This window comes from Anas platyrhynchos, chromosome 3 (assembly GCF_047663525.1).
Source record: "Anas platyrhynchos isolate ZD024472 breed Pekin duck chromosome 3, IASCAAS_PekinDuck_T2T, whole genome shotgun sequence".
NCBI lineage: Eukaryota > Metazoa > Chordata > Aves > Anseriformes > Anatidae > Anas > Anas platyrhynchos.
Genome location: NC_092589.1, coordinates 15159479 through 15182036, shown reverse-complemented (window position 1 = coordinate 15182036; position 22558 = coordinate 15159479). Strand labels below are relative to the sequence as shown.

At 56.0% G+C, this 22558-nt stretch overlaps 2 protein-coding genes across 3 annotated transcripts in view; one reads left to right on the top strand and one right to left on the bottom strand.

The window, feature by feature from the left end:
• Nucleotides 1-1169: 1169 nt before the first annotated feature.
• PYGB (glycogen phosphorylase B) lies at nt 1170-15759 on the top strand. The gene is made up of 20 exons (XM_038176536.2): nt 1170-1604; nt 3235-3336; nt 4920-4998; nt 5931-6034; nt 7094-7225; nt 9017-9128; nt 9747-9829; nt 10689-10832; nt 11164-11256; nt 11350-11496; nt 11609-11772; nt 12042-12156; nt 12445-12546; nt 12659-12806; nt 13159-13217; nt 13527-13668; nt 13964-14171; nt 14290-14424; nt 14512-14578; nt 14791-15759. The coding sequence occupies exons 1-20, from the start codon at nt 1362-1364 to the stop codon at nt 14941-14943; spliced, it is 2532 nt and encodes an 843-aa protein (XP_038032464.1). The 5' UTR covers nt 1170-1361; the 3' UTR covers nt 14944-15759.
• Nucleotides 15760-16261: 502 nt separating this feature from the next.
• The window catches only part of ABHD12 (abhydrolase domain containing 12, lysophospholipase), a 35327-nt gene continuing 29030 nt past the window's right edge, over nt 16262-22558 (bottom strand). For both annotated transcript variants that reach the window (XM_027453536.3, XM_072035392.1), the window contains 8 exons: nt 22121-22166; nt 20977-21106; nt 20305-20342; nt 20085-20164; nt 19749-19831; nt 18836-18914; nt 18393-18520; nt 16262-18049 (listed from right to left, as the gene is read on the bottom strand). In XM_027453536.3, coding sequence (XP_027309337.2) covers nt 18010-18049; nt 18393-18520; nt 18836-18914; nt 19749-19831; nt 20085-20164; nt 20305-20342; nt 20977-21106; nt 22121-22166 — 624 coding nt within the window. In that variant the 3' untranslated portion in view covers nt 16262-18009. The remainder of the gene's footprint in view (nt 18050-18392; nt 18521-18835; nt 18915-19748; nt 19832-20084; nt 20165-20304; nt 20343-20976; nt 21107-22120; nt 22167-22558) is intronic.

The window sequence follows — 22558 nt, the reverse complement described above, 5'->3', positions numbered from 1 at the left end:
CCTGGTCCCCAGGGAGGGACAGTGGGGGTCCTGGTCCCCAGGGAGGGAGGGAGGGAAAGAGGGGTTCCTGGTCCCCAGGGAGGGAGAGGGGGAGGGGTTCCTGGTCCCCAGGGAGGGAGGGAGGGAGGGGGTTCTGGCCCCCAGGGAGGGAGGGAGGCAAAGGGGGGGTCCTGGTCCCCAGGGAAGGAGGGAGGGAGGCAAAGGGGGGGTCCTGGTCCCCAGGGAAGGAGGAAGGGAGGGAGGGGGTCCTGGGCCCCAGGGAGGGAGGGAGGAAAAGAGGGGGTCCTGGCCCCCAGGGAGGGAGGGAAGAGGGAGTCCTGGTCCCGAGGGAGGGAGGGATGGGATCGTGGTCCCCAGGGAGGGAGGAAGGTTGGGAGGGGGTCCTGGTCCCCTGGGAGGGGGGGATCGAAGGGGTCCTGGTGCCCAGGTTGGGAGGGAAGGGGTCCTGGTCCCCAGTGAGTGAGCAAGTGAGTGTGGGTGTCCTGGTCCCGTTTTTAGGGCTTGTATTCTCAGTGAAACCAAAGGCAGGGATCTTACTGATCTGGAGAAAGAGGCTTTAATCTCTCCTGCCTTGTTTACTCCTGAAGGAGTGTGAAAGAGACGCGTGTCCTTGTATGTGAAGAGGAGGTGAAGGAGCAGCTACTGCAAGGAACACACAAATCCCTTGCGCCAGACTAACAGGTGGTTGTCTCTGAGCTGGGAGACTGCATCAGAAACACAGAATTTCTAGGTTGGAAGAGACCTCCAGGATCACTGACACTAACACTAACCAGTCCCCACTAAACCATATCCCTAAGACTTCCAGGGATGGTGACTCCACCACCTCCCTGGGCAGCCTGTTCCAATGCCTAACAGCCCTTTCAGTAAAGAAGTTCTTCCTAATATCCAACCTAAACCTCCCCTGGCACAACTTTAGGCCATTTCTCCTCATCCTGTCACCTGGCAGGTGGGAGAACAGGCCAACCCCCACCTCGCTCCAGCCTCAGGCAAAGTTCCCATCCCCTCAGGCCATCCCTGTGCTCCATGCCATCCCCACCCCTCCTCGCCTCCCCTGTCCCCCTGAAGCCATCCGTGACCCGTCACACCATCCCCTAGGTCCACCCCCATCGCCTCACACCGCCCTAAACCCCTCAGCCCACCCCGGGGCAGGGCCGGGGGCGGTGCGGGGGCCTCCCCCTCAGCAGGGGCCGGCCCGGCCGCGCTCCGCCTCGCCGCGGCGAGCAGGCAGAGGAGGCGCAGGCGCTGCGGCTGCTGCAGAGGCAGGAACGGGAAGAGGAAAAAAAAATTAAAAAAAAAAAAAAAAGCAAAAAGAAAAAAAAAAAAAGGGATAAAAAGGGACGGATCCCGGCGGAGCTGCCGCGATGGCGGCGCCGCTGAGCGACGGGGAGAAGCGCAAGCAGATCAGCGTGCGGGGCATCGCGGGGCTGGGCGATGTGGCGGAGGTGCGCAAGAGCTTCAACAGGCACCTGCACTTCACCCTGGTGAAGGACCGCAACGTCGCCACCCCCCGCGACTACTTCTTCGCCCTGGCGCACACGGTGCGCGACCACCTGGTGGGGCGCTGGATCCGCACCCAGCAGCACTACTACGAGCGGGACCCCAAGGTGAGCCCCCTGCCCTGCCCCGAGCCCCTGCTGGCCCCAAATCCCTGCTTGCACCCCTGTGAGTGTGGTCCCACCGTGGGTATGGGCATGGCTTGCTGGCTGGGTGCCTGCCCCGCTGTCTCTGCAGGCTGCGTGCCCTTCAGCCCTCACCCTTATGAATTAGGGAGCCCCAGCGCTGAACCGAAAATCCCTGGGGGGCATGGTAGTGTGTGCCTGGGGAGGCGCAGCCCTGCCCTGCCCGCTGGTGGCACCCAGCCAGCTCCTTTCTCGGGGTTATGGATATCGCCCTGACACACCGAGCTGCGCCCAGCTTACGTGCTCTAGGAGCTACACCTGTGTGTGGAGCCCTCCCTGGTGCCGTGGTCCGTGTTATCACACCGCCAAGGGGCTGTGCGAGTCCCATCGAGGGTAAAGGAGGCCGAAGGGAGGTTGCTCCCCGTCCCCTGCGCTTAGATTTTGGCTAGAAGCACATCCCTGGGGGAGGCTGGAGCGAGCAGAGTGTTCATGCCGCCGTGTGATGTTTTCACTCGCTCTGTTGAGTCCCAAGGAGCGGATGAGGAGGGTAAAAGGGTCCCTTTCAAACCCCCAGAGCAGGTAATCCTGCTGCTTAGGGCTCCAAAACTGGCCTGGAAAGATCCCGGCTACCAAGGCAAGGGATTCAAAAGGAAGCGTGGTTTAAAGTCAGGCTATTGCTCTGTTAAAACGCCTGTTTACGTATGAAAATATCTGTAGTGATGGAAAAATCTGAGTAAGGGCAAAAGCGTGCGTAGCCCGCTTCCCTGCTGCGCATCCTAGGAACAGGCTTTCATTAGCATGCACCACACGGGCAGTGGTTCCTCCGAAACTCGGGAGGTCACCGCAGCCCCGTCCTTCCTGTGCTGCTGTGCCAGGAGCTCTGCCACCCCTGGGACAGTTTATTCCTTCAGCAGAGCGAAACGTGCATGTCAGCGTGGGGAGGACACGAGGAAAGGTGAACACATGTTGTTTCAGCCCCCGACAGCCTCAGGTGGCTTTGAAGCATTTTTCTAAAGCTGTCAACACCGGGAGCATCTGATTTGTCACCGTCTTGCTCAGAGATGGCCTAAAATCCAGCACGCTTATCTTCTCCCAGCTCAAAAAGCAGGAGAGGAGAGCTGGAAAATCACTGGCAGGAAGGGGGCTGGCCTGAAGCCGGGCCAAGTATGCGAGGGGCGGGGGGCTGCCTGCTTGCTGCAGCCTCTGGATCGGCTTCAGCGGAGCATGAGAAAACTTTTAAGAGCCCGGCGCAGGCATCACCTCGGCCGAGCTTGGCTGCACGTAAAGATACGATTCAGCATCCTAGATAATTCCTGCCTGCAGTTAATTAGGGAAACACTCTTAACAGGCAACGGGATTTTTCTATAGAAGGCTGTTGGCAGGGAGATGTGCAGCGGGGAGTTGGCTAGCATCCCGTGCAAGGCTCCTTCTGACAAACAAACTGTGGTGCATGTTGTTCAGGAGCGGGCGCCAAGAGCCGCTTTGGGAGGCTGTCCCCTGCTCTGGAAAACAGTTGGGGCTGATCTTAATTTTAAGCGACTTCGGTGCAATCCTTTGGGCGCAGCACGTGATGAGCCGGGAGTGAAATGTGCTGTGTCTTGCTTTGCCTCCCCAGCGTATTTATTACCTGTCCCTGGAGTTCTACATGGGCCGCACCCTGCAGAACACGATGGTGAACCTGGGCTTGCAGAACGCCTGCGATGAAGCCATTTACCAGGTGAAGTCCTGGGGCACGGGGGTCCACCCTGAAGAACTGGCCAGACTTTTCCATGTGGAGGGCTGGGTACCTGTATTTCTCAAGGCCTCCTCCCGAGGATGTTTCGTTTTGCCAAATTAAGGTTTTATCTCTCTGTTCGTGTCCTGCCACCCCCAGAGAAGGCAGTGGTGGCACCTCGGGGTGCCTCGAGAGCTGGGCTACAGATCCCTCAGACCACTCCTTTCTTGTAGTGGCTGGGCTCTGCATCCAGAAAGCAGCTCCAAGAGTCCCCAGAGACTGGGGAATCCCAAGGGGCAAATGATTTCCCACCAGTAGGAGAGGTGGTGGCTCATCACGGGTCATGTAGCCTGCCGAGGGAGGCTGGGCCAAAAAGGCAAGCGCAAAACCACCAAACCACAGATCATACTTGCATGCACGTACATAGAAAGCCCTACAGCAGCGCTGACAGACGACAGTAAATCGCCAGGAAGGGGGGGTGGGGAAATGGCTTGATTTTTATAATGTCACTGGATGAGTTTGAACTGGAAAAAACACAGCCACTGCTGAGTACCACCGAGTCGATCACAGATGCCAGGCCGTGTTTACTTAGGCTCGCTGCCATCTGCAGCAGGACAGTGACCTTTTTGACAGCATAGGAGTTTGGGGGCTTCCTCACCTAAAAACTTTATTTCCCTACCCCTCAGACTGACCCACGTTACAATTTCTAGCAGGAGTTGGGCTCTGTCGCTCACTGTCCCTCCAAACGAGGTGCTAAGCTTGCTGACCAAACGCCCTGGCCATGGCCAGCACGTTCCCTGCCAAGGGATGGGAAGGGCTTTCCAGAGAATTTCTGTCCGAGCCATCACGCCTCGGAGCACAGGCTGGTTTTATTCAGGCAGGATCCTCGAGTCCCTTTGCGAAGCCTCATATCCAGAGTGGCTTTGTCACGGAGAGAGCCTGCCTTGGTATTAGTGCCCCCTGTCATGCCACAGAGAGAGCTGAAGCTCTGAGAGAGCAGTCTGGGGAGGAGCTGTAGCGTCTCCCTGTCTCCAAGCGTCCTTGCTGCTGGCAGGCTTCTCCTTGAACCGGGCACAACCCCCGGAGAGGCTGCCAGCCCTTGGATTAGAGGAGAAAAAAAAAAAACAAGGGCTGCAGAAGACGAGACAGCCACTTCCACCCGTGGGTCCCGGCCAGGCAGCTTGGCAGCGGGGTGCTCAGGATGTGGGAGGGAACGGCGGAAACCGCGGCCACAGGCTGCAGAAGTGGCTGTGACCTTCCTCCAGGCACCGGGCCTCCTCCTCCTCCTCCTCGGTGGGAGGGCCTTGGGGCTGGAGGGGCTGCCAGGAGGCGAGTGTTTGGTTGGGTGTCTCTAAGGAAACCTGCTTCGTGGGAAAGCGGTGTCGGGGGAGGGATTGTTCTCCACTCCTCAGGCTGCCCCTGAGGGCCAGAAACCCGTGAGGTGTTTTTGGGGGTGAGGGAAGGGCTGCGGGGAGAGCCCTGTGTGGTTTGTGTGAGGTGCAGCCGGGTGGGTGTGGGATTTGTGTGTGCTCTCCTCCTCAGAGGACGGGGATGTGGGTGCTGACGTGTGGCTGTTTCCCCAACAGCTGGGTCTGGACTTGGAGGAGCTGGAGGAAATCGAAGAGGATGCCGGGCTGGGGAACGGAGGCCTGGGCCGCCTGGCAGGTAACACGGGGAGAGGGGAGCCCCGTCCTCGCTCCGAGGGCGTGGAGTTTGCCTTCCTTGGGAGCACATCACACCTTCATCTCAGCCTCCTGAGGGCTCTCTGATCTGCCTCACCTGCACCTGGGGCTGCCTGCCACAGCAGGACCTCAACCACACACAGCCAGCATCCAGGAGATGCCTTGGTGCCTGACAGGAGCACAGCGAGCTGGGCTGTGGCTGTGAGAGGCCGCCCGAAGCCTTTCTCCTCACCTCCCTGTAAAAGCTTCTGTTGTTTTTTGTTGGTGTTTTTTTTTTTTTCTTTTTTTCCTGAGGCGCACAAGCAGCCCTCACGTAGGCGAATTGTTGGCTGCTATTTTGATCTGCCCCTCACAAAAGGACTGCTGGAGACAAGAGCCGCCTGACAGAGGAGGTGCCAGGGCTGAGCTTTACCAGAGCCGCCCTGGACTGATGGTCAGAAAGCTTTGCTTTGACAGAGCTCGTAGTAAAGCAGCTGGTGAGTCAGGATCAGAAGCCCTGCTTTACGTGGCAGGCATCGAGCCAGGCATGGGTTTCTCAGGCAGGTTCAGAAGAGCTCTCGCTGCAGCAACGCCGCGTTTAGGTGCGTTTCTGTCACACCTGGCTTGAGCTGCTGCTGCCCCTGATGGCCACTGGTCTCTGCTGTATCCACATTTGAAGGTTGCTGCACCTGCACCTTCATCACACAAGGCTGCAGGCGCTCCTGGTGTCAGCACCATTGCTCCCCAATCTCCCCTGGCACTGACCTGATGCTAAGGGCCTCACTCCTGTCAGAGTCCTGCCCTTCTCAACAACAACTCTGTGGGGTCCTGGTGCAGGCTGTCCCCTCCTGCCCCTCAGCCCCGTGCAAAGCACACCACCACCACAGCGAGCCAGGGCGAGCTCGCTGGCAGTGTGATCATGCTCTGCTCTTCCAGCTTGCTTCCTGGACTCCATGGCCACGCTGGGGCTGGCAGCCTACGGTTACGGCATCCGCTACGAGTTCGGGATCTTCAACCAGAAGATTGTCGACGGCTGGCAGGTACGTTGTTGGCACACGTGGGTCGCCCCATCTCCTTCTGCTTCGTGCTGTGATGGCTGGCTCTGCCCATGGATGTGACCCGGCCACACAAACAGCACCTGGGGCCTTGGGCTGCCCAAAACCTCTGTATTTTAACCTGGGGTGCTGCTGCTCATGTGGGGTCCCTCAGAGACTGGCAGCAGGGCCTTAAATGGGGACTCTCCCCTGTAGCAATAACAATTGTAATAGTTTGTAAGCGAAAGTAGACTAAAAAACTGCCCCAAGTGGTGGTTATTCCTCATGTATGTCTGGAAATGATTTCTGTTAGGAGACTTGTATTGCTTCTGTGCATAAAGGACCCTATTTTCCCCTTAAAATAGCTCTCCACAAGTCAGGTAGGTGAGAGGCGCAAGGGTTGGTTTTTCCTCCTTCTCCACAAAGAAGCTGTGTTGCTAGGCCCTGTAAACGGTGGAAAAGAGGCAAAAAGCATCCACTGCAGTTGGCTTAATGCCACTTGAAAAAGAACAGGGGTGGTAATGTGGGCTTGTGGCTCAGACCTAATCCCCTGCCAGAAAAAAAATCACCTGCAGAGTGTCTTTGCCTTCAGCCCCTCTTGTTCATGGTGTGCATCAGCGTGGATTGCTCTGCTGAATTCACTTCTCTCCTGTTGGTGCTGTCAGGAGCAGAGAGGAGAAATGCCCTCTGGCAGAGGGCAGAGCAGTCAGCAAGAGCTGGATTGCAGGGGGGTGGGTTGTGACCAGGAGCAGCACCAAGGGAACCACGAACTGCACCATCAAAGTGGATGCAGAGCCCTCGAGGCACTGGGTGCAGGAGTCTGTGTGGTTTGTGTGGATGGCTTAAACCAGTACAGCTCTGCAAACGCAATAGAGATGGATTTATACCAACTGGGATTTGGTCATCCAAGTTTCAGAAAGCTCAGCTGTCCTCTAGAGACCTCTGCCTATCCATTTTTAAAGCCACCTTACCAAAGCTTTGCTTTTCAAACCCCTTTCGGGAGCCGAGTTCAGCCTTCCCTTGGTGACAACGAGCCCCGTCTTGAGCCACGTTTGCCCCTTGCAGGTGGAGGAGGCCGATGACTGGCTACGCTACGGCAATCCCTGGGAGAAAGCCCGCCCCGAGTACATGCTCCCCGTGCACTTCTACGGCCGCGTGGAGCACACCCCTGAGGGTGTGAAGTGGGTCGACACTCAGGTACAGTGGCCTGGGCTTGGGGAGGGTGGCATGGAGGGGGAGAGGCTGTCCCCGTGCTAGCTGAGGTCAGGCTTGGCTTCTCTCGTGCTCTGGCAAAGCGCTCTCTGCTAATTTGCAATTTTATCTTTATCGGCTCTGCTGGTGGCAGGGAGAAGGGGGACGATGTTCAGCCGCAGCTGCGACTTCAGAAGGAGTTGCTGCCTGAATCTGTAGCATTTTCCAGGGTGAAACCTCTCATCCCTTCTTGCAGGGCTTTATGTCAGGGGAGGATTGCAGCCCTGGCTCGTTCTGCGCTGCTCCCGGCCACGGCTTGCTCAAACCCAGTGATCCTGCAGGTGGTTCTGGCACCGCCGCCATGGGTGGAGATCCATCTCTCGGGGCAGCCAGGCAGCAATCCAGCGGGTGTTCGACTCGTGTGGTCAGGGCAAGTGCCTCTTTCCCAGGCCAACCTGGTGGGTAGACGAGGTTTCACGTCTCCAGTCTGCCTGGAGGCCTCGTTCTGCACCAGCGTGGAGAGCAAACGCGGCTCCAGCTCCTGCATTCCCCTGCCTCGGGTGGAGGCGAGGCCGTGTCGCAATTGCAGGGGTAATGCTGTGCTCCGGGAGCACATGCCTGCCAGGGGCACGTGCTGCTGCAGCATGAAGGTGTTCCAGCTTTACGGCTGAGGAGGGCAAACTCTGAAAAAGTGTGGATTTATTAAGGGGATTGAAGAAGTTTCAGCCTCTCCACCCCAAGCCCTCAGGAGGAAAGGACTGGGAATTTCTCAGGGATTTATGGACACGGCCTAGCCTTGCTCCCATTTTGGTTAAGGGTCTGTCTGAGGAGCATACAGCCACAAAGCTGTTGAAGGCAGCGAGGTGCAGGCGGGTTGGCAGGGCTCAATACCACACACCTGGAAACAGCACAGGGGCACCCTGCCAGCAGACATCCACCTGGGGACTGAATGCCCTCACCTCTGCGTGCTTTCCTCTTCCAACCCCAGTGTCAGTCTGGGGTTTTCAGGGATCCCAAGCAGACTTCTTCTGACAAGGAAGTGAGTTTTCAGCCAGTGCTGTCGAAGGAACAGAGTGGAAAGGCTTAAAAAAAAAAAAAAGCCCAAGATGCAGTTTCCAAATATAGCATCGTGCAGTTAATGGGATGCGTGCCCTGGTCCCGTGGCTCGGACAGGGCAGGCTCTCTGCCTGCCTGCTTCCATCTTCGGAGCTGGTAAGACCAGCTTGGAGAGCCCGAGCTCTTGCTGGTTTTCTCCAGAGGGGAGGTGTTGCTGACGCCAGCACAAAGAGTTTGTGTTCTGTTTGGGGCCGACGTGCCGATCCGCCTGGCTTTTCCTTGCCACTATGGGAATGGTGCTTTGGTGGCCGGGCTTGGTGCTGGGAGGCTGCAGAGGGCTTCTGGGCAGGATTCAGGCTGTGCAGTTTATCCCAGATGGGATCAGCTAGGTGCCCCAGCACTGTGCCAGCACAGACAGAAGAGCAGTTGCCAGCTGAGGGTGCTTGCAGGGCTTTGGTGAATAGTTAACAGGTACTCGGTTGGTCTGGGAAGGTCAGCGGGTTGCTTGCAAGCCTCTTGTTTCACGGATGAGCTTGAAACTCCTGTTAGCCAGTGAAGCTCCAAACAACTCTGCCTCTCCTATCAGTGCTTTCCTAGTGGGTGCTGAAAGTGCCCGTGACAACAGGCAGGTCTGTGGACCTCAGCAGCTGTGTTTTAGTGCACGTGGGATCTTCACCACAGCCAGGAGCTGTCTGTGTCCTCTGGAGTCTTTCTGAAGGAGTTTTTGCTGTCCTTTTGCAGGTTGTCCTCGCCATGCCGTATGACACACCAGTGCCAGGATACAAGAACAACACTGTGAACACCATGAGGCTGTGGTCTGCAAAAGCACCCAATGACTTCAACCTCCAGGAGTGTAAGTGCTGGCCCTCCACTGCCTATCTTCTGGCCAGCGGGCTCAGGGGCTGGGACACCATTATTCCTCTGTGTGTTGCACCTGGCACTGCACTCCGCATCTGCCCTGCTTTATCCATGCCTCCTGGCTACCTCAAAAACACAGTGCTGAATGCACATCCATGGATCACACCACTTCCAGAACCCTTGTGCACCCACCCACCCTCGTTTCACCCCCCTCATGCTTGGCTCGCTCTCAGAACCTGCCCTGTGCGTTCCCCAGGTGATAAACCCCGTGCCAGTGTGTTCTGCAAGCACCCAGGTGCCATGGGGAGCCAGTTCTGTGCAGCAGCATCCTTGAGTGCTGAAGGAAAATGGCAGCATTTTCCCTCCTTACTGCTGGTTTCGTTTGAGTCCTCGTGTGACCCCTAGTGCATTTTTCAGGCTCTAACTGTAGTGCTGAGGGACACGTACTGGGCAACTAACAGTTGCTAGGCTGTACAGAAGGGGAAATGGTTTGGACAAGACTGATTGAACTCATTCTTCCATACTTGGAAGGATCAAGGACACAGAGAACTGGGGTTCTCAGTTCTTGATCTGCAGCTGTGGCAGTGCTGTGTGTATTTCTCTCTCACTGCAGTCAATGTGGGCGACTACATCGAGGCAGTGCTGGACAGAAACCTGGCAGAAAACATATCCAGAGTCCTGTACCCAAATGACAACGTGAGTGACTCTTGCTTCTCTTTCCGGCTGCTTGGGTTCATCCTTCCTGTAGTTTTATCGCCTTGTTTGCAGGCAGTGGAAGGTCACGGCCACCTGACGGTTGTTGTTCTGGTTTGAGGGTTTTTAACACAATGTGTTGGCTCTGCAATTCTCAATGAACAGACGCAGCTCTGCTGGCCCCAGAGTGTCCCTGCTGGCAGCTGGGGCCTGGCCTATATCACACAGTTGCTGTCTGCCTTCATGCTCAAGGCAGTCACCAACTTATGTGGTTTACAGTTTGCAAAAGTAAGTTCTTATTCTAGAGGCATCTATGAGGGGGCACTCATTTCCAGCCCCAATTCAGGGGATTTCTCACACAGGAATTATCCCAGGCCATGCAGTCGTTGTGCACCCAGTCATGGACTAGTGTCCGTGTAGGAAAAGTTCATCTCCTGGGCTTTACCCCACCCACACACTCCTCTTGGTGCTTTAAAACAGAGCAGCGTGATGCGTGGTGTGCACGGGAGGCAGCTGGTGTGTCTATAAATGACACCGGCTCCTGGCTATTGCAGGGAGTCCAAAATCCTTGCTCCAAAAACCCTGCAGAGGGCCTTGCGGCGAGGGAGGGAGCTGTGCTTGGTCTGTGGGAGCAGCAGTGATGTGTCAGGTTCTGTTGCCCTCTGGAGGCAGCTGAGAACAGCAGGCTGGAGCTGGAACTGGGCTGGCTGCCTGAGAGGCAGGATGAGTAACGTCTGGGTTTGGCCTGACAAAGTGCAGAGCGTGTAAGAGCTGTCGGGAAGCCCATCAGATCGGACAGGAGCATCTCCAGGGGCTGGGCTGCCAACTTCAGCACTGACACCTGCGTGTCCCCCAAATGCAGTTCTTCGAAGGCAAGGAGCTGCGGCTGAAGCAGGAGTACTTTGTGGTGGCCGCAACCCTCCAAGACATCATCCGCCGCTTTAAGTCCTCCAAATTCGGCTGTCGAGACCCTGTGAGGACAAGCTTTGAAACGTTCCCGGACAAGGTGAGTTTGTGGGCAGAGAGGGCCCGGGGGTGTTTCAGCCAGACCTGCCCATGGTGTGGGAGAGCAGGATGCTTTGCTGTATACAAAGCCCCTGGCAGTTTGGGTTGGAACACAGAAGTGATCTCGGAGCTCATTTTCCAGGGAAATAAATGCATTTTGGAGCAAATCTGTTGAAGGTTGTGGAGCTCCGTTCCTGGGAGCTCTGTTTCTGGGATGTGTGGTGCTGTGAGCCATAAGAAGAGACTCGAGTCTTCCCCCAACCCTGACCCCTTGGGGACACAGTCAGAGCCCTGTCACTGCCACCTCTGAGCCCAGCGAGTCTGTGTTGCAGGTGGCCATTCAGCTAAACGACACCCACCCTGCCCTGTCCATCCCGGAGCTCATGCGGATCCTGGTGGACGTGGAGAAGGTGGACTGGGACAAGGTGAGCAGAGCTGGGAGGCACATATCTCACAGGGGTGAGAGTTGCCGTCCTGCCCTTAAATAAGGTTTTCTTATTTACACTGTCTGTGTGCAGGCCTGGGAGATCACGAAACGGACCTGTGCGTACACCAACCACACCGTGCTGCCCGAAGCCCTGGAGCGCTGGCCGGTCTCCATGTTCGAAAAGCTGCTGCCCCGTCACCTGGAGATCATCTACGCCCTCAACCAAATGCACCTGGATGTAAGGGACTGGGCTGCTTGCGGGCTGTGGGTCTCGCCCCAGCTGTCTTTTAGGATGGGGGTGCTTCCAGGCCCTACAGCTGGGTTGCTGATGCCCCTCTTCCTGCACACAGCGCGTGGCAGCTCTCTACCCAGGGGACGTTGACCGTCTCCGGAGGATGTCGGTGATCGAGGAAGGAGACTGCAAGCGCATCAATATGGCACACCTCTGTGTGATCGGCTCTCACGCCGTCAACGGCGTGGCCCGCATCCACTCCGACATCGTGAAGCACTCCGTGTGAGTTGGGGGGCACCCGCGGCGTGCACCAACCTCCCCTCTCCTCTGCTCACTCAGCTTCGCCTGCCAACCCAGGGGGCTGGCTGGGGCAAACAGGCATCATTCAGTTGTCCTGCTGGGTTGGAGGGCTGGAGAGACAATCTTATTTGAGAGTGTATGGGGTCTAACTCACCTCCCTTCAGAGCTGGTGAAATCCTAGGCATTAGAGCCGAGGAAGGGGTTTGAGAGGCAGAGTGGCTCAGTGTGCCCCCTACTCCCTGATGTGCCAGGTTCAAGGATTTCTACGAGCTGGAGCCGGAGAAATTCCAGAACAAGACAAACGGGATCACGCCACGGCGCTGGCTTCTGCTGTGCAACCCGGGACTGGCCGATGTCATCGCCGAGGTGAGCGAGGGGCTGAGCTGTGATCCCCGCTGTTGGCTTCTGGGCACTTCACAAATCCTGAACAGAGCCTGAGGGAAAAGGTCTGGCAGGTGTGAGCGAGGACAGCCCGCTAGGAGCATGCCTGTTGCATGTGTAGGTGTGAGGTCGGCTGAGCTTTAAAGTCTCTGGGGAAGAGCTGGCCAAGGAGTTGCAGAAATTTGGGTCTGGCTCCTTTCCCTCGCAGGGAACTTGTGGATGGGGGGAGATATCCCGCAGGTGAAACACCCCTCTTTTGATTCCTTCCTTTAGAAAATCGGGGAAGGCTTTGTCACGGACCTGAGCCAGCTGAAGAAGCTCCTGGATTTCATCGATAACGAGATGTTTATCAGGGATGTGGCAAAAGTCAAGCAGGTAATGAGCGCTGGAGGCGAGGGGGAAGAAGGGTGAAGGCAGTGGGGAACACCCCAGCAGCCAGCCCTCGCTGCTGGCACAAGGCCTGCTGCTCATCAGATTTTCTCGCCAGGAGAACAAGCTGAAGTTCTCAGCCTACCTGGAGGAGCAGTACAAGGTCAAGATCAACCCTTCATCCATGTTTGACGTTCAGGTCAAGCGAATCCACGAGTACAAGCGGCAGCTGCTGAACTGCCTGCATGCGATCACCCTCTACAACCGTAAGTGCTGCCTGGCAGGGCCTGGTAGCCCCGGGGTGCCCCTTGCCAGCCCCTTGCTGCCAGCATCCCCGTGTAAATGCCCTCCAGCTGGTGGCCAAGGACACCTGAGCCTGGCGGTGTCAGGAGTATGCCCTGCTCCCATGTGTCTGCTTCATCCCCCTGCCCCTTCCCAGGGGGAGGCAGGTCGTTGCAGCTCTGATTCGTGGCTGTCTGGAGAAGCTTTCCAAGTACTTTGCAGCCCAGTTTTGCCCAGCACGGCTTTGGCAGATGTCTGGTTGGGCTTTGGGGTTGTGCAGGTGTGCTGGGTTCGCGGCCCATCTTTGCTTCAGTAGTTTCTGCCTTGCTCTTCCAGGCATCAGGAGCGACCCGTCCAAATCCTTTGTGCCTAGGACGATTATGATCGGGGGAAAGGTAAAGTGCTCCCCAGCCTCGGTGCACGGGTGGTATTGGGACGTGGGGAAGGTGCTGGTCCCTTCTGGGGGCTTTGCTGGGTTTGCTGTGGGTTAGCCAGCGGGGGTCTGTGCCGGTGGGCTCTGTCATGGACTAGTTGATCAGGTCCTCCTGGGGCTCAGGGCTTCTCCCAGTAGGGTTTTGGCTGATCCATGTGAAGAGCAGACCCATGTGAGGCCCAGATTCTCCCCCCAGTGAGGACCTGAACTGGCACCTCTGTGCCCTGCCTTCCTTAGGAGCCCTCACCCTCTCTGGGCTGCTCTTTTTCAGGCGGCCCCCGGCTACCACATGGCCAAGATGATCATCAAACTCATCACGTCCATCGGCGAGGTCATCAACAACGATCCCTACGTGGGGGACAAGCTCAAGGTCATCTTCCTGGAGAACTACCGCGTGTCCCTGGCGGAGAAGGGTACGTCTGTGGCGCATGGAGGAACACAGCAGGAGTTGTCCATGCCCCAGCTGAGCCCAGAAGCTGGTTTGACAGAAGGCTGTCGCAATCAAGTCATCTGGGCACCCTGAGGAAAGGGCTGTGGGGCTTTATGTGGGGCAGGGAGCCAGCCTGGGGCAGGGGCTGGCCTTTTTGTGCCTGGCTGTGGCCTCTGGGCTGAGCTGGAAGGGGCAGCAGGCCACGAGCAGCTCCCAGAGTTGTCCTGCTATCCTGCAGCCGGCCGAGGGCTAACTCCCACCTCTCTTGCACCCGGCAGTGATCCCAGCAGCGGATCTCTCCCAGCAGATCTCCACAGCTGGCACGGAGGCCTCGGGCACCGGCAACATGAAGTTCATGCTGAACGGGGCCCTCACCATCGGCACCATGGATGGAGCCAACGTGGAGATGGCCGAGGAGGCAGGCGAAGAAAACCTCTTCATCTTCGGCATGCGGGTGGAGGACGTCGAGGCCCTGGATCGCAAAGGGTCGGTGCTGGGGGGCGCTCTGCCCTCCCTGTCCTAAACATGTCCCAGTTCTTGGGGTGCTGGGACCCAGGGGACGGCCCCAGCCCCTACAGCCCTTCTGTGCCTCCTCCTCGTGCAGGTACAACGCGCTGGAGTACTACGAGCGCCTACCGGAGCTGCGGCAGGCCATCGACCAGATCAGCAGTGGGTTTTTCTCCCCGCGGGACCCCGGGTGCTTCAGGGATGTTGTCAACATGCTCATGCACCACGACAGGTGAGACCTGGGGACGATGACCGTACTGCCCCGCCTGGGACCCCGCAGCAGGCACTCCCCAGCCTTACTATGCCCTCTGGCTTTCAGGTTTAAGGTGTTTGCTGACTACGAAGCCTACATTAAATGCCAAGGCCAAGTGGACCAGCTGTTCATGGTAAGAGCTGCCCACAACCCCAGCGGGAAATGTGGGGGCAGCTGGGCTGAGCGTGCCCCTGGGGTGCCCTTCTCACACCCCACAGCGTTTGTGGGGCACGGGGCAGGGTGAGGTGGGTTTTGAGGTTTCAGCAGCCCCACAGCACCGTATTTAAAGCCATGCATATAGCTGGTGCCCTACGTGACTGCTGCCCTTGCCTCCCCTCTTCCCAGGACCCCCGGGAGTGGACGAAGAAAGTCATCAGGAACATCGCCTGCTCGGGCAAGTTCTCCAGCGACAGGACCATCACCGAGTACGCCCAGGAGATCTGGGGGGTGGAGCCTTCCTCCACCAAAATCCCCCCACCCAACATCCCCCGGGACTGACGCAAGCACAGAGGGGAGGAAAAGGAGGGGAGGGTGCCCAGCCCCGCAGCCCTCACCCGCATTTCACCGCCGGCTCTGTAAGAGCGAGGCCTTTCCCTTGGGGGTAGAACGGTGCTCTGAGGAGGAGCCCTGCCCGAGGACCGGGAGCTGGGGGAGAGGCGAAAGGACCCCGTGTTTGCCCCCACGTCCCCAGCCTGCACGTGCTTGTAGTGAGACAGCCACGGATCAGTCTTCCGCAACCGCTCCACGCTTAACAAGGGATCTCCAGCTCCCTCCTGCCCTCCCCCTGCATGCGGCCTGGCCTCCCTGCCCCACAACAGGGTTCAGACAACCCCGAGTGTCTTGTGTCTCCTCCAGGGGCTGTGCCAGCCCAGCAGCAAGGGGAAGGAGAGGCTGCTGCCTGCCCTCCCAGCCTCCCCCTAACCCCAGGAGGCCTGGAGCAGGGACTGGGCGTTAGATGCACTGCCTCCAGTGCAGGTGCCGCCGCCGTACACTGTGATCCACCAGGAGGGATCAGCAGCCGGGATCACAGAGCTTGCTGTAGCCTCCTCCCCACCCATTAATTGAAAACCCAGTAGCCGAACCACTCCAGGGATATTTTTTTGTTTTTTTTTTGTGTGTGTTTTTTTTTAAAGCATCTGTATCTGTGTGGAACAGGTTCTGCTTGCCATGGCCAGCTGGGTGTATGCCAGCTCCCATGTCCCGCACTGCTCCACGTGTCCCTTGTGGGGCTGGGGTCAGTTTAACACCCGTAGTGCCCTGTAGTGCACCACTACTCCTGTGTGACACCCACTCATTAAAGCAACCTGAACATGCCTTGGTTTGACTCTGGTGTGACTGCCTGCTGCTTGGGGCTCCAGCTGTGACACTACAGTTCCAGACAGGGTCCCCTGCAGCCAGCACCATGCCGGGTGCTGGCACTGTCACGGGGACAGCACACCCCTGCAGGATGGGCTCTTTGGCCAGCACCCAGGGTGGGCAGGAGGGAGATGGGGCCAGAGGTTGCACCAGGCCAGCACCAGTTCCCTACACAGTGGCTACGTGCACTGGGAGGGGGGTTACAGGCTTGGATTTAACCTGAAAATGGCACGGGGGGGGCTCTGCTTGAAACCCCACAGGCAGCTGTTTTCCCCAAAGCCTCAGCCAGGCTCCAGGAGAGCTGCTCCCCCCGACCTGGCAGCAGTACCACCACGAAGAGTTGTCCAGGCCCAGCTGCAAACCCCTTCTCCCACCCCACAGCCCTACCGCAGCACTGCCACGCACCCAGCTGGCCTGCCCCAGCAGGGAAAGCATCCCAAAAAACAGGTGAGAGCTGAAGTGATCAGCAGTCAATGCCTTTATTAAAACTACACCACTTTTAGATAAACATTTCGGTTTGAAGTTCCAAGCATCTCACTGGCCTCCTGCCGGGGCTGGGGGCATTGGGATCGCCGCCAGCCGCCGGCCCCGCGCCGGGCCCTCAGCTCTGCCCCGCAGGAAGGCAGCCAGCTGCCGGCAGCAGCGTGAGCTGGAATGTGCAGGTCACTCTCCACCGAGCCACGTTAAGTGTTCCTCTTCTGTCAGTGCAATAAATACAAGTGCATCAAACATAATTTAAGTGGCACAGTTAGCTTATGAGTATCACGGGTCAGAAACCTCAGGGCTAACCCCGCTAATGGCAGAAGGGTCTCAGTACGAGAACAAGCTACGGTCTGCTTTGCAACTAGGATGAGCCTGCAGGTATAACGGGGATGCATGCCGAGCAGTTTCTACTACGCTGTACACCCCTGAATGGACCCTTCAGGCAGCACGATTCGCTTCTGAGCACTACTGACTAAACCTACAGCACCACTTCCCTCTCCTGGACAGCGTGCTCCAAACACAGCAGTGAGATGGGCGGAGAAAGCTGCTGCTGGAGGTGCCCGTGGTGCCCAGAGCACAGCAGGGAGGCAGAAGGAGAAAGGTGGAAGAAGCCCAGGCTTGTTTTTGCATCAAGGACTGCGTGTCACTGCCTGCTTGTAACTACAGAGGAACAGCGTAGCCACCAGGAACAGGAAATTAAAAGGAATTGAGAAGTAGATGAGGGGAAATAAAAATACAAGAGTTCTTCCCACCCAAAGGAAGCACATAGCTGGCTGGCTGTGTATGGGGAAAATGGAAGACACCCCTTCCCGCATCCTGGACCCATGTTGATCACAGAAGGGGGAAGTCAGGCAAAACACAAGCTTAATGCTTTCCAGTTTAAACTCCCAACTCTGTAATTTATCTGTATAAGCCACTCCTAAGAAGTGCGTGTGAGAAAAGGGAGGAGCTCCACTGAGGATAACAGGGAGGGAAGCAGAAGTGATGTCCAGAAGGAAAACTGTATGGAACAGAAAAAAAAAAGGTATTCATCTTTTTCCCTTAAATAGATGTTGGAAAATGAAGAACAAAAAAAAAAATCTCACTTTATTTCCAAATGTGTGCAATTAGCCCACCACTTGCAGCACATTGTGACTGAAGAGCTAAACAAAAACACCTCTCACCACCTGGATCTGCAGTGTGTTTGTAATTACAGCCAGTTAGCGGGAAAAAAGGGAAGGCAAAACGTGTACTTCCTAGAAAGGGAACACCTCAAACTCAAGCAAGACAGCTGTGGTATGGAGACACGGCAAAAGCCATTCGCCTACAAATGAGTCTGTTTGTGATCCAAAAACAGCAGCAGTGTTTGGAAGTGAAAGAAACACCCTTGGTCATGACATACGTGTCCTAGGAATGTCTGTCCTCAGTGGTACCGCGCTGGATTGGCCAGGCCAGGCTCTGTTGTGCTTGCTTTTTTCACCATTTGGTACAAGCTCCTGGGTTGTTGGCACCCCTCCGTCCACATCAAAAAAGAAGCCACCAACTTCTTTCTTCTACCATCACAGACGCTGATGCTGGGAGCTGGAGTTGCCAAGGGTACACATCAGGACTGGAGTGGGAATCCCTGACCTCCGTTAGCGCCAGGGATGGAAGAATGGCAGACTGACCCACGGGGAGGGAGGAGGAAAAGGAGAGAGAGAGGGAGGGGAAGGAAAGAAAGGGAAACCGCTGCCAAGCAGCCAGTCTTCAGTGATGATGCTCATGTTCGGATACTCCCAGAAATTCCCTAGGAAAAGAAACAACACAGCAGTGACTCTCAGTTGTCCTACGCTCTGGTGGATTCTGTGGCTTCTGTTTCCCTGGCAAACACTGGGGCTGAGTGCTTGCAGCTAGAGGGAGCAGCAGCGAGCTTTGCTGCCACCCACCTAGAAGAGGTAAATGCAGCAGAAGCAGCTGCTCTGCAGACAGCTCCTCCAGAGCATCCAGCTCACAGCAGAGCCGAGACAGAGGGAGGAGCGCTCCCCAGCTTTCTGTGGTTCCCTTTCTGTAGCTCCCCTTCTGTAGGGCTGCCCCAGGGCCCCAAGCACCACCCCCCCATGGCACGGAGCCCCCGCTGGCTGGGCTGTTACCGCAGTATTCGAGGTAGCTCTGGACTCCTGTAGATGTATTTGTGCCGGTAGCCGAGGTCTGTGTGGAACGGGACGAACTGCACCTTGTAGTCCCGGAAACTCCGCGACGTCGCAGCGATGTTGTAAAGCTGAGCCCGAGGGGAAGCAGGTGAGGGGGAAGCACGTGTCACTCCAAACCAGCTACCCCGAACTCAAAACCAGCCATCCCACCCCAAATCAGCCCCCAGGCCCCCAAACCTCTTTCAGGGGTAGTCCTGAGCTTTGCAACCTCTCGCTCAGCCTCAGACTTGCCCCCTCCAACAGCACAGAACCTGCAGCCCCTTCAGGCCATGTGTTTCTATGCACATCCTGCTGTTGCTGCCTTTCTGCCTGGCTTTATCAACACCCCTGGGGCGTTATTCTGGCCACCCAGTTGCTTCCTCCAGGCAGAGCCACGTGCCTACCTTTTTTCCCAGATGAAACGGTACCACCGGGTCGTCCTCAGCGTGAAGGATGAGCAGGGAGCAGGAAATGTATTTCACACTGTACGGCAGACAATGACAATCAGGAGCAGGTAGACTGGATGCGTTCTCCTCCCTGCCCAAAACTACTCCTACACACAGAGAGCCCCTTACTGATGTCAGGCAAAGCCAGTTAAAAATAGAGCAAGCAAACAACTGCAAGGCTTCAACGCAGCACGCAGGGCTGGGAAGCGTGGGCTGGCCCCCAGCAGCCTCCCGGCACTGACAGCAACACGCCTGGATCTGCAAGGAAGCTGCAGTGACTGATGTGTGCCGTGGGTCATTAACTGCAGTTCAGGTCTTGAAAATGCTATTACACGAGCACCATTAATTCAATCTGCAGATTTTCTAGCAGAAGGCATCCTTGGAAGAGCTGTTTGCTGCTCAGGCCCAAAGCCGCTCGCATCACTGCAAGGCATCGTCCCCCAAGGTCTGGTTTGGTTTCGCAACTGGAAACCCAACTGCTAAGTGCTCAGCCTCTTGAATAAAAGGCTAAAAAGCAGACGTTATTATGCAAAAAGGAGGCTTATGCAAACGCACACCAGAGAAATAATCCCAAACCTTTGCAGTCCTGATGCTAGTGCTTAACGTGTAATGCACACTTGAAAAGCATAAATCACCAGGATCAAATTAGCATATCCCGGAGTAGTCTCTTTTGCATCTCTCCTCATTAAGACCAATTAAAAAGAAAGCTCCACAGTGCAAAGCTGTGCTGCATTCAAGGCTGTGAGATCAACTGAAATCCCTTCAGCAAGTACAATGCTTCGACATAAAAAGAGCAGAGAGCACAGTCTGCTCCTTGATGCTTGCCCTGGTTCACTGCAGCCACAGCTGAAAGCCCAGCGAAGACACTCACTTCTCATCATTTGCAAATTTAATGCCACTCGTCGTGATGGGGTCAAGGAAGAACCAGTCAAACCCGGGGAAGTATCTGTATATCTGAAAGGAAAAACTGGCGTTAGTGGCAGGCACTATCAGGACAGTTACAAGCAGCAGCAACAGGGCAAGCCTCTGCCGTCCCTGTAACATCCCTGAGCTGCTGGCTGTGCTCTCTGCAATGAGACAGGCCTTGTTTCCACCAGCACCTTTTTTCCTCTCCTGTTTCAAGCCCCTCTTATCAGCACGCTAAGGAGCAGGCTCTCAGGGAGCTTGCCATTACACACCACTGCTGGGAGAACCGCTGTGTACTTGCCACGGAAAAGGGGTGACTCCGCGCCTCCTCCCGGATGTTGGTGAAGGGAGATTCCAGTATCAGGGCATCCGGGGGTGTTTCTGAAAAGCCAAAGGCAACGTGCTGAAATGCAGGGCTCAGGGCCTGCCTCGTGGGAGCAGCTGCCACCACGGCACGCCAAGGACAGCCTTGTCACGACACCTGGGACATGGGTGGGACGAGAGCAGCCCACCAGACTTACCTCTCTCGCATAGGCGTCTCACGAGATTTGTTGCGACCCTGGGAAGGAGAACAACGAGTGTTAATCCGGCACAGTCCCTCTGCAAAACACCGGGCTCTGGTGGTAGCAGGGGGCAGATGTACAACTACACTGCCACCGCACACTGCCTGCATTGTGACTTGGTTCCCACAGGTCTCCCAAACCCCACCGATGCCCACAAAGGGCATCAGGCACCTGTGTTTAGGTAAGGGAACAAGGCCAGGAAAGCAGCACACCACGTAGCCACTTTTGTAAGGGAAAACCGCGTGCACATGCAGCCTGTCTGGGATGCTCTTCCAGAATATCAAAGCAGCACGATGTTCTGCTCTGAGATGAACACAGACACAGGTTCACCACAGGAAGAGATCGGCGCAGTCCCGCTCGCCTTCCACTTGATCAAATAGCATCAGATTCTAAGTGCCTTTTTCCAGCGTATCCCTCTGGGCAATGAAGGTTTGAGACCAGCTCCTGCACAGTCATTCACTGTAGCCCTTCTCATTCTGCAGAGCGCAGCAGGGGAGCTGCTCTGCAGCAGCTATGCCACAGACCCCAAGCCAAGCCAGCCTGGGGATTGTGGCAAACAGCGCCTTCACCCAAAGTCAGTGTGTGGTGTTTGTCAGGAGATGCTGAGTCCCCCTGGGATTAGATACTCACCCTGTGCCTAAGGAGTGTCCCCAGATGTATACAGGGTTGTCTCCGCTTCTTGCTTTTATCCAGTCGAAGACGTGAAGGGCGTCATAGGTCATTCCCCTCTCAGACGGGCTGCCTATCGAGTCTCCCCAGCCTGAAACACAAACGGTCCCTCTGTGAGCTGCGTGAAATGCTCTGCAAAGCCAGACAGCTCTCCCCCTCGCAGCACACCTGCAGAAGAATCAGGCACAGGCAGTTTCTGCTCATCTCTCTGTGCACCTCAGCAGTTTGGGGTTAGAGCCCTGATTGATCAGCAGTCATTGAGACAAGGTAACTGCTGGCTGCAAAGAGGTTTTTGTGGGTTTGGTCGCCAACAAAAACACCAGCTGGATCCCTAACGCTGCCACACTATTCTTGTACCTCCCTGACCGCAACAGCCCAGCCCCCAGCCCTGAGCTGCTTCTGCACGCACATAACCAATTCCGAAGTGCAGTCCCTAAAAGCATACCAAGTGGATCCTTGGGATCAAAACCCAAGCACAAAGCTGTTGCAACCTCAGCTTGTCCATGCTGTCCGATCAGGGCCCTCCAGCAATCTTCCACCCTCCTGATTTGGCTCTATCCCTATTACAGGGTGTCTACACACCTCACGCTGAGCAGGAAGCATCCCACATCCCTTCTGACACCTACAGAGCAGCCAGAGAAGCTGCTGCCAGCAGGACTGAAAAGCAGGGCGAGCTCCTACAAATAAAACTCTGAGAAGAGCAGCAGATACTCGACTGCTGGTGGCACAGAGCTGCAAAACGGTCACAGCTCCTGCTAATTTTGTTGCCCTTTGGAATAATTTTGTTATGGAAATTTGAGATTTCTGGAAACGCTTTAAAGACCAGAAACATTGGCAACATCCAATACAGCTTCTCTGAATTGTCAACGCAGCAGCACGTAGTTACACATCACTAATAACCATGTCTCGTTTGTACAATTTAAAGGTAAGAAAAGGATGAGCTTAAAATTGAAAGAGAAACAGTAACCACAACTGATTAGCTAACAGCAAGTGTTTGCAAAACAACAGTTCCCCTGAGATTATCTTTAAAAAGAAAAGCAATTATTTTGTTACTTAGAAAAGAAAGATAGCCAGAAGTGTTTCACAATAACAGAAGCCCACATACCTCGATAATCAAACGTGACCACGTGGTACCCGAGGGAGCTGAGAACCTGGAGGGGAGAGAAACACACAGAGAACTCTCACAGAGGCCACCACAGTGGCCGTGCTCTTGCCTCAGGGCAAGGTGCAGGGACCTGATTTATAACATTATCAACCCGACTTGGTAAAGGAGTAATTTAAGAGCTTTTCAGCGTTTTCAGCGTTTCAGGTTTTCCAGTGAAACAGTACAACTGCTTCATTTATGCTGCTCAAACTTCCCTAATGTGAGCTCAACGTGCAAAGGCCCGTTTCAGGTTTCAGAAGGCTTAAACATATACACCTAAAACTTACAATTGCTCTATCGTGAAGATTTATGTCGCTAACAGGGGTAATCCTAGCAAAATCCATTAAAAGCAAGTAAAAATAATATCCCCACTAGGTAAACTTGCTTGGGAAAAGTGCC

What these genes read in the sequence shown, in the direction of transcription:
- PYGB (XM_038176536.2), top strand. Translation starts at nt 1,362, where the DNA reads ATGGCGGCGCCGCTGAGCGACGGGGAGAAGCGCAAGCAGATCAGCGTG. An exon ending in GACATCGTGAAGCACTCCGT is followed by an intron (nt 11,773 to 12,041) that starts GTGAGTTGGGGG and finishes CTGATGTGCCAG; the next exon opens with GTTCAAGGATTTCTACGAGC. An exon ending in GAGGCCCTGGATCGCAAAGG is followed by an intron (nt 14,172 to 14,289) that starts GTCGGTGCTGGG and finishes CTCCTCGTGCAG; the next exon opens with GTACAACGCGCTGGAGTACT.